Source organism: Phaenicophaeus curvirostris, chromosome 2, assembly GCF_032191515.1.
Source record: "Phaenicophaeus curvirostris isolate KB17595 chromosome 2, BPBGC_Pcur_1.0, whole genome shotgun sequence".
NCBI classification, from domain to species: Eukaryota; Metazoa; Chordata; class Aves; order Cuculiformes; family Cuculidae; genus Phaenicophaeus; species Phaenicophaeus curvirostris.
In genome coordinates, this window is record NC_091393.1 from 36,852,891 (window position 1) to 36,870,602 (window position 17,712).

A 17,712-nucleotide genomic window follows, 5' to 3' on the forward strand; every position below is an offset into this window, starting at 1 on the left:
ACTCCCTGGGCAGCATGTTCCAATGCTTTACCACTCTTTCAGTAAAGAAGTCTTTCCTAATATACAATCTGAAAAGCATCAAAAACATTTTCAAGGCATCAAAAGCACGCACACATATTCAAACACATATTTTAGGCTGGACATTAGGAAAAAATTCTTCACAGAAAGGGTCATTGGGCACTGGAACAGGCTGCCCAGGGAGGTGGTTGAGTCACCTTCCCTGGAGGTGTTTAAGGCGCAGGTGGACGAGGTGCTAAGGGGCATGGTTTAGTGTTTGATAGGAATGGTTGGACTCGATGATCCGGTGGGTCTCTTCCAACCTGGTTATTCTATGATTCTACGAAACTTGAAGGAAGGATTGTGTGAACTTAACTCTTCTAAAATATCATTTTCTCCTGTGCAGGCACACAGCAGGCCAACATAAGAGATGCTATTGCTATACTGGGTGCACCTGAAGACAAAACTAGCCCAGTATCACGTTCTATCAAGTACACAAAATCAGATGCTTCAAGAATAGAAGAAGCAGCTTGTTGTGGGAGGCGAACTACTCAGTTCTAGCTGCCAAAATTGGCCGGTCTGGGGCTAAACCTTGACACAGCTATTGATCTCTTTAGAACTCTCCCAACTTCTAACCATTTGCAGCTTCCTGGGATAGACATTATTTCAACATATGTAATAGATTCCAACGGACTTTCTTCCAACAATTTATCTTCTTTTAAAGCAAAATACACTTTGAGCATTTGTGCTGTCTTGTGGCAAGGAACTTAACAGTTCAACAACCCAGAGACAAAAAATCAACTCCTATTCTGTAGCTGACATTTGCTAGCTTAATTTCATGATTCCTGGTTCTTGCAATGCAAGAGACCATCAACAACCAATCCATACTTCCTCTTGTATCCCTCAAGATTTCATAGGCTTTTATCTTCCTTATCCAGCTTTCTCTCTTCTGGAATCCTAACTTACTAAATTTCTAGACACATTTAGATTACTCCTCTCTCTTTTCCAGTGTACCTGTATCAATTTTGATGGAGGAAACGTTATGAAGAGGCTAGAATCACAGTATCTGAGGTGCAAGAACAATCCAAGTTTTACATTTCATTCATTGTTCTATATTTTCCTTGCTTTATAATTCCTAACACTTCATTTACCTTTTCAACCATTAGAGAGTTAGATCAACCATTAGATCAAGTCTTTAATAGGACAATCACAGGAAAGCCCTTCTTATTTCACTGCTATTTAGTTTCTGTACAGATCTTTATTAAGAGTTATGACAAAAAGAGCTTTTTCAATTATTTTGATTTTTAAAATCACATATCCCTCACCCACATAATCTTGACTGCTGCAAAGAGCTACAACAAATTTTTGAGATGTTTCTTAATTCTATGAAGTCATCTTGATTCTTCTCAGGCACAACACATTAATTTAGCTGCTCACTAACTGCATTCTTCAGAATGACAGCTTCTACTGATTTGCTAAGTATAGATACTAGGCTCACCACTCTCCTAGATAACTTCCCCCAGGTTTTCAAGAAAAAAACTCAAGCAGATATTTTTCTGAATGTTGGAGGAATGCATCAGCACTTGGGCCAGTAAAATTTGCCCACAGTGCAAGAATAGCTACTGAAAGCAAGGAGCATCTTTATGTCTTTGTATCCTGGCCAGAGAAACCATGAGTAATAATTATATTGGGTCCCCTGAACGACAAACACACATCACTGAAGCCAAGGAGAAGCAAGGAAAGGCTTTTGGTAACAGAAGCACCTCCAAGAACTGAAAACTTCACACACATGACTACTGAAAATGAGTCTAGGTTCATGGATACAGGAAATACCCAGAAGTGGAATACACAAGGAATTTAAAAATTGAGAAAACACTGAAAACCAGAATCACACTGATATTTCTTTTTGTTGTTGTTGTTGTTTTGTTGTTGGTTTTGTTGTTGTTGTTCAATACAATTATACCTATAACAACACAACAGCAACAACAAAAAAAGAAGTCTATTTTGAAAACTATTCGGCATTTATTTTTCTTCATTTATTCATAGATTTCAACTTGTTTCTACTGGAATTGAACTGAATCCTATCAAATAACTTACCTGGCACACGAGAAATCATCTGGCACAAATCAACATTTAGTGCAGCAGCCCTATGTAAGAGATAACCCCAGGAATGCATCTGGACTTCATAGCCTAACAAAATGTCTGGGTCATATCTAAAGAGGGGAAGAAAAATGAAAATGAGCTTCATATTATTTAAGAAAATACTTTCCATGAACAGGGTACAAATGGGATTTCATTCTAATCACGTTGAGTTTGAAAAAGAAGCAGCCACAACAGGTTTCTCTGAAAGCAGCAGCTGGACTAGAAGACAATATTCAAACCAGACAGCCTTTTAGGATTTTCAATAAAATTCCACTGAAAAAAAAATTTAAAAGGAATACAGGAATACTTTTATAGGGAAAGCACATATGCATATATATACACGCACTATATTTACATACTTCTATTATTTCAGTATTTAGAAATAAAGAACAAAATCTAGGTCTAATCAGGTTTTATTGATGGAATCAGGCCATCTTGAGCACAAACTGAAACCTAGCTAATGGCACAACACAGATGTGTAATGAAACATGGTCCCAGCCTCAAACTTCGTTGTACTATCTTCCTTTATGAAATAGGACAGAATTTGCTGCCAGGCTATTTGAATGTTTGGGAAATAACCATGTGTCATGCATATTGCAGTTTAAGTTATAATAATCAGAAGACATTTCTGGTCCTAAATGGTGATTCTTTATTGGGAAAGTTTGAGCGACAGCTGTCAAAACTGAAACGGGAGAAAAACAACCATATATCTACCAGTTCTCTTTAAATACCTCTCACTTCCTTTAAGATAACCTCTCTATAACATACACAAGTAAACTTTGTTTTATGCTAAATGTCCGGCCAAGTGAAAAATTTGACTGGCTCAGGTATAGGAAAGAGGAAAAAAAAAAAAAAAAAAAGGCAGACTTGTTTCTGATACAGTCACTGCCCATCTTCCAATCAGGGTCACAAAATAGTGGACTAGACAGAAGGGTAAACAAGACAGGAGTTAGCTTGGAAGAGCCTGTATTATAAACCCTTTCAGTTGGCACTATTAAAACCACAAGTCATGACCTGGCCCAAGAGCCCAAGAACGATTTCCTTGGGCTAGCCAGAAAGACACTGACCAAAGTAACATCAGGTATCTCTTATTTTCACAGAAGAAAAAAAAAGAAGGAAGCTTTACTGGGAAGCTTGGCTGCTTCTTTCAATGCAGCTCAGTCAGGAGGTTTTGAGTTCCAGGAGGCAGCATTCAATACAACTGAATGACAAAAGGGCAGCTGTCAGGAGATAAGAGGACCAGACAACAGGCTGAGGATCCCGTACTACAGTCTGTGTCCAACACCACAACAGGAGGCAGGCTTGTAGACCTTAGTTTATGGGAGAAGCAGGCAAGGGCCTTGGCTTATGAATATAGGCTCTCTGTACTTTTTGCATCCTTAAACGCATAAAAAATGCAAACATTTCCTGACTTTTGGACATAGGAGAATACCTTTTCCTCAAATCCTAAGTAAAGTTGTACTGCAGTTGTATCTCATTACAAAAGAAGCTTCAGTTGTTATTGTGAAAGTGTCTCCTTTGCTTGTGCCTCCCAGCCAAAGGCGGATGACAACTCATTTTGGAGTAACTAACCACTCTGAGAATAGTTCCGGAAAAGAGCTTCTCCACACTTCTGCCACAGACACTATTTTTTTTTGTGAAAAATAAGGGGGAAAGTCTTTGAATATTCTTACCCAGCATGGCTCTTTGCTTTACTAAAATTCAAGCTTTTGCACCAGCCAGCAAAAGTTGCAAAATTCCCTTTTACCACCTACTTCTACTTAAGAAGGAAGTGTTTATGGTTTTGATACCACCTTTGTCTAAAAAAAGAGAAGATTCTAAATTAAGTTTTTGGATTTCTAGCTCTCTAGAGAAAGTAAAACAACTGGCACTTTGCCTTTGGGGTGTATTTCACTATCTGCTATTAATGGGCAATGAATGATTCTTGAGTTTGGAGATGGGAGATGCTCATCAGGACCGGAAATAGTAATTTACTCACTTTGGAAACCTATCCTAGGCTTGGACAGCCCAGAGCTCTGGGCTAGAGGACCAAGACTGTGCAAATGATAAACTCCCAATCCACCCCAGGCTTATGTGGGATTTGCTGCTCCAGCTGGATCCCTGTAAGTTGATAGGGCCTGATGGGATTCATCTGAGGGTACTTAAAGAGCTGGATGATGTTGCAGTGAGATTTCTCAATGATTTTCCAGTGCTCTTGGGAATCTGCACAGCTATCAGTTGACTGGAAGCTGGTAAATGCTGTCCCAGTATTCAAGAAGGGAAGCAGGAATGTTCCTGGTAACTACAGGCCTGGTAGTCTCGCTTCAGTGCCTGCTAAGTTATGGAGATGATTCTGGGAGCTGCTGAAAAATACCTGAAAGACAACACAGTCATCGGTCCCAGCCAGCAGGGGTTCACAAGGGGAAGATCCTGTTTGACCAACTTAATTTCTTTCTATGACAATGTTACCCACTGAGCTTACCAAGGGAAGCCAGTTGGCGAATCTTTCTGGATTTCAGCAAGGCCTTTGATACCATCTCTCACAGTATCCTCCTAAACAAACTGTCCAGCATACAGCTGGATAAACACATAATACAGTGGGTGAACAACTGGCTCACTGGTCGGGCTCAAAAAGTCACAGTGAACAAGGTTACATCGGGCTGGCGACCAGTCACTACCAGGGATCCATCTTAGGACCAGGTACTCTAACATCTTTATAAATGACTTGGATGCAGGACTTGAAGTTTTAATAACTAAGTTTGTGGGGAACACAAAATTGAGGGGAGCTGCTGACACTCTTGAGGGGAAAGGGGCCCTGCAGAGGAATCTGGACAAATTGGAGAGCTGGGCAATCACTAACCACATGAGGTTTAGCTATTGTGAGTGCCAGATTTTGCACAAGGGACACACTAACCCTGGATGTCAATACAGACTGGAGAGCAGCCCTGTGGAAAGGGATCTGAGGGTTCTGGTCAACATCAAGTTGAACGCAAGCCAGCAGTGTGCTCTTGCAGCCAAGAGGGCCAATCATGTCCCAGGGTGCATCAAGCATAGCATTGCTAGCCGGCTGAGGGAGGACACTGTCCCACTCTACTCCATCTTGGTGTGGCTCCACCTTGAGTATTGTGTGCACCACAGTATAAGAAGGATATCAAGGTACTAGAGAGTGTCCAGAGGAGGACCACAAAGTTGGTGAAGGGCTTAAGAGGGGAAGCTTTATGAGAAAGTGTCTGAAGTCACTTGGTCTGTTCAGCCTGGAGGAGACTGAGGGGAGACCTCATTGCGTTTTATTGCTTCCTCACAAGGCAAGGAGGAGGAGCAGGCACCAATCTCTTCTCTCTGGTGACCAATGATAGGACCTGAGGGAATATCAAGAAGATGTGCCAGGGGAGTTTTATGTTGGATATTATGAAAAAGCTCTTCAGTGAAAGGGTGGTGGAGCACTGGAAGAGGCTCCCCAGGGAAGGAGCAATGGCGCCAAGCCTGACAATATTTGGACAATGCCCTCAGACACATGGTGTGAATGTTGGGGTTGTCCTGGGCAGGGATAGGAGTTGGACTTGATTGTTGTGGGTCTTTTCCAGCTCAGGACATTCTATGACTCTATGAGTATTCATTACGTTGGGAATCTGCTCGCTATTTTGGGCCTGTTCTGAACAGAAACAAGCATATTGTCTGGAAGCAGCAAGTTGCCACAGCTATATTAGCAGCTACCACGTGTGACAAAGGACAGTTGTTTGGGATTTTTTTCTTGCCCAAGTACAGCATTACTCCTTCACCTACTATTTAACCAAATTTTAGTGCGTGATTACACTACTACTGCAAGTACCCCTGTTAGTATTGGGGTACAATGAATATAACATTTCATGAATTCTTGAGTTAATCTCTTTTAAGCTTATGAATGAAACAACTTCTGCAAGCCATCTGCATACACTCTCAAGAATTGTTTCTCCAGCATCCTTCAGATGGGATGATGCTTTATAGCACGAGACATAAAACCACTTTACTTTATGATGTTTTCAGATGTATGCATTTTCTCATATAAATAAAATGGTATCAAACTTAAAAATTACAAATTTTAACACAGTTTTATGTAAATTCACATGTAGATTAGAAAGTTTATCACCCAAAATACTAAAAAAAAAAATAAATCAGTGTGCTAGTTCTGAACTCAGACTTGCTTGTACAGACCATTAGGGATTGCTTGTGGCACATTACTGAGTCATAGGATACCACTTCACAGTGTGTTACTTAATCTGCTTTTCATTCCCAACTAGACACTGCATGTGCATTAAGGGAATGGTCTGATTTAATGTAATTTTTGCATCTCAAGTTTTCTAAGCTGGTTTCTTCATTGTCATTGAAGAAAAAAGGCCTCTTTGGGTGAACCAGCCCTTACATTTTAGCCACCTTTTGCAGAACGAGATTCTCTTCTTTCCATCTAACATACATGGTGAGAAGGGTAGCTACTTAGACACTGACAATGAAATATAGATGCCTAAGTTTCAGTCAGATGACTCTTATACAAAGCTATCTACATGCAAAATCAAGGCAGAGTTGCTTGAAAAACCCTTCTGTAAATCCCCTGTAAATACAATCCCTTAGTCTCAGTTTCCCATATTAAAAACTTGGATCCAAGTGGTCCCTCTGAAAGCATGAAAAGCAGTAAAAACATTACCAGCAACTGAGTTCCTCAGATAATGCCCTAGGTTACACATACATGTATTTTGTGCATTCATAATATATGTGCACAAAGGTCTATGAAGTTTTAACAAATTTATGGATGCTTAGGTACTTCCTTTACAACCAAAATAATTTTTGGTTAAGTTTCTCTCTGAAATGTCTTTGAAGGAAAAAATAAAGTAAGACTATATGCAAGTAGAACTCCTTTCTTTGGAGCGACACTTGGTATCCAAAACTACTGCAGTACAATATGCTTAAGGTCTACCTTATGCAGCAGGTTTAACAGACCTATCAGATTTGCACCTAATGTAAAGCACTGCTGTTTCTTGCTTCTTATTTCATCGCTTATCAACTCCATCTCAATTTATGCAGCAGAAGTGCCCTCTCCTGCAGCCCAATCCCATGTAGCATTTGTACCAATGAACCAGGGTGCCGTTTATTCAGACCTCCTGCGGTATTCTTTTTGCTATTAAAGAAGAAAAGATGCCTGGAGCTAAAAGATGGCATTATTCCAAATAGGAAAAAGAACAGGTAAACCCAAGGTTTAGCTCATGTGAGCTCAGCTGAAGTCTGTGTCTCTCTCTTGCTTTCTCTCTCCCCTTTTCATGTGGTACCACAAAGGCAACAGGCTGTGAACTAAGGAGAGGGCAAGTTTTATGTTTTTCATCCTCCCTTCTCACAGTTTTTATAGTTTACTATCCAGTTGGTCTTCATCATCAGCTTAAGCTGTCTTATTAGTTGAAATTGTAATGAGACCAGCTTTTACACCTGCAAGAAACTAGTAAGTCGCAATACTGATATTTGAAAGCTGCTGGCTAGGACTAACACGACAGCAATAAGAGGTGTGCCTGCCAACACAGAGCTCTTTTGTTAAAAGGACGAGCACTGATGCTGCTTTGCATGCTGTTGCCAGCCTCTCTGCAAAGATGAAAAGCAGCATTTTTACTGGCAGGATTTAAAGATTAACATTCAACTCATACATGCTGCTGAGAGAAGAAATGTGATTATTTTCCTTTCTAGCTAAGCTATATGTGCTGTTACATGATCCCTTCCTCTTTCTCCTTTGATAATTTCGTGAATGAATACTAACGCCCCAAGTTATGCCTTCCTTTCTATTATACGTCTGCTTTTCCTGACTGCTATTTTTCTTCCAGCTAAAATGAAGAGAAAAAACAGGGGTTGGAAATTAGGCCAGACCTGTGATACAGACAAAAGCAGTAATTGTGCCTGGTAACAGAACACTTAGTGACTCAAATATACAGCTGAAATATCTAAAAACATTTTTCCAGTTTGCTTTGGACAATAAAAATCTATGAAGTTGATACAGGACATTAAGTAGAGATTTCTACAGGAAAACACAACAGAAGATGATACTGGCCTGGGAAAAGAAGGTTAGATTAACACATCTCCATTTTTAAAAGAAAATATTGCTAGAGCATATACAGAACAAATATAATGCACTGTATCCAATATAAAAAAAAATTATTAGCATCATACAAGAAAAACATTATACAAAATATTTATATATAAAGTGTTAACAATTAATTGATTCACATGTGTTTTATCCTCAAATTCTTAAAAACCCCCAGACTTAGAGCTTTATATTCTGTTTATGGTTTTATAAGAAACTACTTCCGTGGAGGCAAAGAGCTGTGAGTGGCTGGTGACTCTCAAGTAGCAGTGAATCTACTACTTTTTTTCAAGCCCGTCCCATTCCCACATTCTCTGCTTGTCACAGAGACAGGAATTGTGCATTCTCACATGAATTCCCTGAATTTTGCTCCTCTCATGCCTGCAGGACCAACCCTTTTCTGCTACCTGATAGTATCTGCGCTTACAGACGAGTGGTGCAGTTTGCCTTAAAATTGAAGGAGAGAGCCAGACGCTTGATTTCTCTTTCATGGGAATCCACTGCTCCATCAGGCTTGGACATCTCTAGTCTCCCCATGTTTTTTTAAATCACCAAGACACACATGCTTGTAGCATATCCTTCCTTCATCTCCTCAAAAAAGACAGCTTTCTCGCTGTTTTATGGAGCTACATGCGAATGTGTTTAATTTTTTCTGCCTTTACGTTCAGACAGAGAGGTAGTTCTGTACTAACTTTTTCAAGCAGACAGCTTCTTCCGATTTTTCTCCCAACTCATTGCAGCTGACAACTGAGGATAAAGAGAGTTTCTATTCCAGAAGGCTGTTTAGGCAGCATTACGGGATCCAGCAATACAGGTACAGGTTCCATTTCAGGGAAAAAAAAAAAAAATAATTTCCCCTACGACAACTTGAAAGAGACTACAGTTTGTCTCTCTGCTTACAGAACATCTAAATTGGCTGCATAGGATGGAAGGAGGAAGATTCTCAGCTGTTTTATGCCAATTTTGAGCCAAAGTCCTAATTTTTGTTTAGAGTCAGAGGAAAGCTTACCAGAGAAGAGAAAATTGGGCCTATGTAGGTGAAGCTTCCTCTCAAACTTTAAGATGGTTGTCAGAGGACCAAAACCCACTTGAATTATGCTTTTCTTTTTTCAAATCCATGTTGTTCATTCTTCTCTGCCTTCTCCAAACTCACCTCTATGACTCTTCCTTTCAAACTGTACCCTGCCTCTCAACCCTCAAGCAGCTCAGTATTTCAACAACTTTCAGAATTAAAGAGAAGTCTCAAATTACATTTAAAATGATGTGTATTCTTTTAGCTGTCTCTACATAGATTTTGATACTCACACTTGTAAATACTCTCATTTCACTGCTGAATCCCTCTCAGTAATAATCTCCAAGAAATAAAGGTGCTTATTCCCCTCAATATTTGGACAAATCTCCTAGTTTTCAGGATAGATGAATCCACAGATCACAATTCCAGAGAAACAACCAGGTCTTCTTCTGGTCTACAGATCTCAAGATGATTTATTTTCATTTGCCAACTGCCCGGAATTAATTGGAGACAACACAGAAGAATATTTAACCTGGTATTACTGTGGTCATTCAGATCTAGCACACACTTAACTTCACAGTGAAGGTGTAACTGAATCCAACTTCAGCTCATCAATTCCAGTGAACTTTCTGGAGCAATACTTATCTTCAGTGAACATGAAACAGAGTTACTTTAGGTCTGCTATAAACAGCTGAATTTGGGAAAAGCCAGTGACAAAGCCTAGCAGTGGAGCCCAAGAATAAAACACCAGCCAGTATTAAACCTTCACTAATTTATTACTCTTTGCTTCAGCACCTGCGCTCCTCAATATCAACTAGTACATTATAAAGACTACTTGTGTAGATATTCTGGGTCATTTGTCTGAAGACAAAACACTTGCAGCTTTTTGATGGAAAAAAAGACTAATGAGCTAAGAGTATTGGAGGAAGTCATAAGTTTTCCAGGAATGACCTTTCCCCTCATCTGCTTGCTGAAAGCAGTGGTCAAGAATTCTCTGTTGTGCTCTTCCAGAGTTTACATCTACTGACAAGAAGTGACAGAATCAATCAGTCCTTATTTTCAATAACTAGAACAGAAGAAAAACAAAAGGCCTAAATGGAGAAGTAGAAGGCTGGAACTTGAAACAAATAAGTATGCTCCACAATTTCACACATGAAATAAGAGCAAAAATTAGGCCAATTAGTAAGAGAATTACAAGAAATGGGAAAAAGATTTCTTCAATTGGACTGTATAAAACAATTCCTCCCACAGCTGAGGTACTCTCTGTTCAGTGCACCAAGTTGATAAAGTCTATTCTTGGTACTGACAATCAAGACTGAACAGCTCTTCTGTCATTCTGTTATTTTCACTCTTCCGCCCTTCTCTCCGACAGCCAAAGAGGCCAAGAATATGAACCAAAAGGAAGCTGCAGTCACGCTGGGCATGCTATTTGGTCACAAGAACCTATTATCCTCTAGCCACATGCACACATCAGTATGTAAGATACTCATATGGTCCTCCGCTGATAAATTAAGGTGACTGATTTTTTTTTTCCACGAACCCCATGTGGTTGTGCTTCTTAAACATGGCCCAATTGCTTTCTATCAGACATACAATTAAGTTCACTTACCCTAACACCCAGAGTACCTAGCTTGCACTGGAAAAAGTAACATTAAAAATAGCAACAGAAAAATTTTAAAAATAATTCCTGATGCTGAAAGTTTTCATTGAAGCTGTGTGTGCTTGTTCACTTCCCACTGAGGAAGATTTTTGCAGTCCACTACTTTTTAATCAAGTAGTTTTACCATACTTTTTCCTTCATTTAAAGTTACTCTAGGCTTAGACACTTGTTTTGTGCTTAAAATATATAAAACACTTCTTCCAGCAAATTTTCTTAACTCTCTTTTGCCTAGGCCACAGAAAATAAAGGGAGAAGACAGTTGCAGATTGTAGATATGGTCCCAGTTTAAAAATGTGTTGGTTGAGAGTTCAGCAGTAGTCTGATTTCCTAAGTGATACTGCACAGAAGTGGGAGGGAAGCAGATCAAGACGATGACAGCAGTTTGCTTCTCCATTAACAGATCCAATCTTTTCTCTTCCAGGGATGCAAGTTCACTAACTCAAGTCTCTGAAGATAAAGTTCTTGAGTCAAAAAGGCATGGTAGCACAGTGTTGAAAGAGAAGATCTCTTAAAAAGAGATTTCTCAGTCAGCAACCTGGCGATTTGTACATTCCATCTTGTAAGTGCTACAAAAATTGCATGCTTTTTTGGATGCCATAATGTCTTCAATATGTACAGATGTGGACTTCTGTTCTTCGGTGATAAATACACAGTTTAACTGCTAAGTTCTCTCTCTCATACTCCTTATGTACTATCACCTTTTAAACTTCCACACAACTGGTGGAGACTTCTTCATTCACTTGCAGCTTCTCATTCTTAGTAATTATTCCTAAGTTTGATGGAGCACTAGATTTCCAAGAAAGAGAAAAACAAAATTGTGTTCCTTACCTGAATTTTGTCTTCTCTGAACAGGGATCTGCTGCTCTGTCAGGACCCACCCTGTGTTGGTTGCATTCAGCAACTCTTTTAATATTCTGGCTTCATGGGGTTGGTCAATGTCTTTCTCATCAGAAGTTTTCTGGTTGGAGAGAGAAAGAATTGCAAATGTACTCTGCCTAGTACACACTTTTTTCTTGTGCCTCTATTCCATGGGGTGACTTATAGTTTAAATCTCTGTATTTTTCCTTGCAATCTTACAGCTTTGCAACTCTGTCAGTAGGGCCTGGAGAGACGTCTGTGGTTCCACCTACTCACCAGCTGAGAGGGCTATCAAACAGGTTTCCAGCCCTAGTGAAGATGGGGAAAACCAACAGTTTTCCAAGACTGATGGAGCAGGGGATTTCCATTCAGAGAAGACAAAACTAATGAAGTCAAGCGATTTTTCAACTACTGGTTATTTTAATCCATCCATAGCAGTTTCAGTATCATGCAGGATTTTTCTGTCTTCCCTAGAAGAATTCTTCCCATCTAAGGGGTTTTCTATAGCATTCAGCACAGTTAATATCTACTGAGAGTTTGAGAGAGAGATGTGTAATGAATTCTGGGATTAACAGAAAAGGATGTATATTAAAGATTATTTATATGGCTGATTACTTTCAAGACTGTAACTCAGCTGCTTAAGAGGATCTGAATGTTCTTGCTGTCAGAGAAAAGGAAAAGCAAAAAGTATTTTTATTCAAAAGACCATCATGCTTGTCCACTCTAGAAATAAGCCTTTGAGGGAAACAACAACAAAAAAAATCAGTATCTGAGAAACTGGCAAGGGTTGAAGGAACTAAATCTGCTGTATCAAGCCTGAAAAATAAAAGCAGAACGTACAGATATGCTACCTTTTTACAATATTCACTACTTCCTGGAAAAGAGTTCTTTCATCAGTAGCGTAACTGACTTCTAGTCCTGTAACTCCAGATCTTGTGAGCAAGGGGGCTTTGTCTCTGATCCCTAGAAAATAAAGTAAAAAAAAAAAAAAATCATTACAATTTAGAAGGAATTCAATGACTTCAGTCAACAATATATCTTTAGAATAAATCATAAAACTGCAAAGTAATACTAGATACAACCTATTTTTATATTTAACACTAATTATTACACATTTAATTCCATGGACTTATATTGTTCCTCTTGGGTGGAAAAGTTTGTTCCTTTCACCTTGTAAAATTCTACCATAGTGGTAATCTTGCACAAATTCTCAGATATAAATAAATTTGATTCGAGAGATATTTCCTCTTTTACACGTACAAGACTCCAGCTATTACAAAATTATTTTTGAGTAAGAAACAGTAAAAGACCATGACGGCTCACAGTGTTTTCAAGCAAAATATGCATTTTAATTGCTAGCTTGGAGTAGTGCTTTGAAAGATGCTTTCAAGAGTGAAAATGCTACTTAACATAATACATTTTTTTTCAGCATACTTCTTAAAAAAAACATTGCTAAGTTACTGATAGAAAAGCACAAGCAATTGCATATTAAGAGTGTCTACATTGATAATGTGTCAATAATAGCTATATCTGTACGCGTGCAGGAACTCAGCACTTGCCTTCCGTATAAAAAAACCTTCTTTAAATGAATAATATGCAACACACACTGTCTTTTCTTTTTTTCTGTACAACATAGTAAAATATCTCTGATTAAGCCAACAATCTGGAGATTTTAAAAGGCATTCTACTTTGACACATTCTTAAGATATGAATTAAAAAAGTGGGCTTCCAGAAATAAATGTTAAAATGAATACTGTAACTTACAAAGCAATTATCAAAAATGAGGAAAAAAGGTATATCTCAATGTTAATTCACTCCACAGGGAATTCAAAAAGTTCCAACCAAGAAAATATTAATAGTACGCATCAATTAGAGCAAGGAATGTCACAATAACATTTAAACACGTAATTTTATTTCACTAACAAAACCAGATCAGAACCTTTTGTTTTTTCAAGATATCATTGGACCTCTGTAAAGAGAGCTTTGTCTTGATAATTTATCAGTGGCACATACCTAGGGAGCCATAGCGGCTATACAGTGGAAAATCTCAGTAAGCTAATGGACATAATTTTAAAGATAATAACAAGCTTAGAATATCAGAAAAAACTTCACTAAGAATAATAAGAACTTAGCTTAACATGATATAATATCTACAATACTTTGAAAAATAAACTGGTAAAAGAAGGAGCTGTTGCTTTAATGCTAAATTTGTTTTTGGTAGTTTTTTGCCCACACTTAAGTTTTAGACAGTATTTTGTGGTTTAATACGCACTCACAATGCCAAAGAAACCCAGAAAGAAAGAGGACTTCTTTTTGCTCGGTTGGTATTTTTACTAGCCTAAACCAGTGGTACTCAACCTTTAACAGCTGGAGAGCCACTTCTTTATTAAATGGAGTTGTAGAGCACCATAAAAATCAAGTATCAACGGTGTGATTTTTTTTTTTTTTCATCATGACACTTCAATGTGTGATGCTGCTGCCTCAGCATCATCACATATTGATACATCACGACATGACACATCAGCATCCTCTCTCCCAGCAGCATTCTGTCTTCAACCCCTTCTGGCTGCTATGAAGGATTGAGGTGGAGGGGTGTAAAGGGCAAAAGGGTGAGTTTTTCCCCATTCTGCCCCACGGCTGCTGGGTGGGAGGTGATCTCTACTCTTACCTGTGGGGGGATCCCAGCAGCTCCTTTTCTTTCCCCCTATGGGAGGGGGAACTTCAGCGACTCCCACACTGCTGGTCCATTTGCTCAGTGCTCCCCGCGCTGCCTGATAGAGTGGAGCGCCGATCAGATGCCTACATTGCGAGAGCCGCCTGTAGGGCCATGAAGAGCCACATCCGGCTCTAGAGCCACAGGTTGAGTATCACTGGTCTAAACAAAGCCAAAAAGGTACAATAGAATAAGGGCCCCTGTTTAGATCCTAAAAGGATCAGATAAAACCACAAAAATAACCCTTAAGTAAAATATAAAACATACTGTCTCGCTTTTAACATTTTCTACTTGTAGCTATCCAGCAACTCGAGTAGGAAACTAAAGGCACGTTTTCCTCTTTATACTTTTAGAACACTGCAGGAGCTTATCCACAAGTATGTGAACATAAATATTTTGCACATGCGTATGCTATTTGTGGTTTACAGCCCATGCAATAGTTCTTTGGAAGATATAAGCAGGAAAACTCTATGTTAAATATGGCCATTCATCCAACAGTCAACAAGACAATATTAAATGAGCTTAATAGTAATATAGATCCTCAATTATATTTTGTTTGCTACTGTTCGATTACTATGAAACAGCATTTTTATAAAACACATTAAGAAAAAAGAAATAGGAACCTTGGCTTGAGGTTGTCCTGTCTCTATCAATCACTATAGCACCAGTGATTTCTTTTTTATCAGTATTTGGCAGTGCTGTGTCCGATGAGATGCAATAGAATAAAGCACAGATAGGATCAAACTCTGGGTCTGGTTCCAAATCTCGTCTGGTTCGAGCATGTAACTCCATACTGATGAGGGTAAGGTGCTGGACCTACCAACAAACAGATACAATAAAGTCAGTGTGTTTCTGAGCTTTCTTCAAAAAAAAAAAAAAAAAAAAAGATGAGATTATTAGTGCAAATATACAAATTGCAGACATTTATATTCTCATATTATGTTGTAACTAAGAGGTCACAACTGAAAATTAACAGAAGTTATTAAGCATGCATCTGTGGGTCTTTTTTTTCAGAAAGTATTGCCTTATAAAAATAGATTGATCATTTTTTTATACTCAAGTATTAAAATTTCGTATTCATTTCTGAGTTCTACCAAAAGCAAAAAATACAAAAAGAAATGCTCAACAACCGCAATACCCTGTAGTATTTTCAAACAGTTTTGCACACTGAGCTAAATTAAGTTTCTGAACTGATAAAGAACAAGGAATTATTGTTGGTCTTTATTTTCCTTTCCCTCCCTCGCCTGAGATGTGCAAACAAGCATGAAGGCTAAGTCACCTGCAGGACGATATAGAAAATACCTCACTTTTCCTTCACCTGCGTTAATCAACTTCCACACCATGTTGCTACAGCTTTTTGCAGAATTGTTTGCGTGAAGAAAATGCTGATCCCTGTGTTGTGAATTTCTGACTCCACAATAAATACTGCAGTATTTAATGCTATTTCAGTGCTATGTTGTTGCTCTTGTTTTGCATAATATAGTTGCTAATGTTGATTAAAGGGCAAACTGAAGCGATTACAAAGGAAAAGTTACAAATACCTCTGGAGTACGAAAGCTGCCCTGCGGGCAGCTGATTTCCTCTAGATTTGCATCCTAAATCATTATAGCCATCACTGAAATGAAATTTTACTATCAACCTCTATCTCAATTTCCTGCAAAATCATTAGTTTCTTGTGGCTTCTTGTATGTCATCTACTCAGCACATAAAAATTCTGTCTCCTCATCTCATCTGTAAATTGGTCAACAGCTGCAGAGACTCTGGGAGCAGAGACACGCTGGCTGGCCAGTTAGCAGCCAAACACAGTGCTACTGTGTTAACATTGCATTCCTTTCTCCAGCACCAATTTTGATCTCTCTTCACAGACCAACCACTGATCTACATAAAATATGTAGAAATGCTCTTTGAGACCTGTACTACTTTGTTAAATACAGCTGAAACCAACCAACAGGTTCAGAAGGCAGCATGCAGAGATACTATGAGGGCCTGACCGAATGATGCCAGATGCCTTGTTTCTTAAGGAAACAACCCAGGAAAGTTAGTCAACCAGTTTTTCCAGTAATCTGTTTATAGAAGACTTACTGTTTCTTCCTTCTGATCTTCCCCTTACTTTTGCTTTTTAAAGGAAGGTTTATTAACTTCTACACAAAAATACTGCAATACTACTAAATAAAGCACTTGAAGATCAAGCTGAAATTAGCAGAGCAACTACTTAAAGCTGCAGACGTGACAAACTGATTAAGACAGGCAGCAACCATGTGGGAAAAGATCTTTTAATTCTGCCATTATAAAACTGGTCTATCATTTTATAAAATAACACGTAACAGTTACCTCATGTAAAGATTTTGCTTCCTGTAGGTTTTCCACACTGACTTTAAAACCGTAAGTGTTATTTAAAGATGGTCCTTCAATCTGAGAAGTCTCTTTCTTTGGAGTACCGAGGGCTGCAAATTGATTCTTGAGGGAAGGAGAGCGAGGTGGGGAAAAAAAGCGCACAGTATAATATTGAAAAAAATACAGGTTGCAAAGTTCATACGCAATATTAAATGCAAATTCACCAGTGAAATTGCAAACACTGCACTACAAATACTAAAAAAAAAAAGTGTTCACTACCTCATTTTTCAACAGGGAAACAACAGTTGAATATTTCTGCATTTTAGGAATAATTTTAATGAAACCTCATAGCAAAGCAAGAGCAAATTTGAAATACTTTTAAAAACAAAAAACACAACTAAACCCCTCAAACCCACACGTATTTGCTTTCTTAGAAGCCTGAGAACAGAGGAACCAGCAAATCTCTACTCTTCCTTGAGCAACAATTCACCAAAATCCTCTATTTCAGTCACCAGTTTTTAAGGCACTGAATTTAGGGTACACTTAAGAACCACTAGAGCTAAGTGAGTAACAGTATGTTGAGAACAAAATAAAAGACTATTGGGTCATTTCAGTAATGCACACAGCAAGCCTTTCTGTTTTCTGAGCAGAAACACCATTCAGGGAAAACATGAGTCTAATAATTTAATGTGATCCCTCCCCTTTCTACTTGGTCAGCATACCAGTGCCAGTCACTGCCTACACTGCTTTCCAACAACGCTTGGAACATTGTCTGAAAATTAATACACAGAGACACACAAACATACACGTCTATGTGTATACACACACACACATATAAGAAAAGGAAATCAAAATAGAACTTAAAAGGGTGTTTTAAGTAAAAAGGTAAGACAAAATCCTTATGTGGTCTCTCTTTAGTGTTT

The 17,712-nt window shown here is 38.6% G+C and overlaps 1 protein-coding gene across 1 annotated transcript in view; it reads right to left on the reverse strand.

The window, feature by feature from the left end:
* REV3L (REV3 like, DNA directed polymerase zeta catalytic subunit) overlaps positions 1 to 17,712 on the reverse strand; it is a 123,549-nt gene that overhangs the window by 21,551 nt on the left and 84,286 nt on the right. The window contains exons 16-19 of the mRNA XM_069851720.1: positions 16,787 to 16,912; positions 15,079 to 15,271; positions 12,594 to 12,705; positions 2,095 to 2,210 (exon numbers count right to left, since the gene is read on the reverse strand). Of these exons, the coding sequence (XP_069707821.1) occupies positions 2,095 to 2,210; positions 12,594 to 12,705; positions 15,079 to 15,271; positions 16,787 to 16,912 (547 nt within the window). The remainder of the gene's footprint in view (positions 1 to 2,094; positions 2,211 to 12,593; positions 12,706 to 15,078; positions 15,272 to 16,786; positions 16,913 to 17,712) is intronic.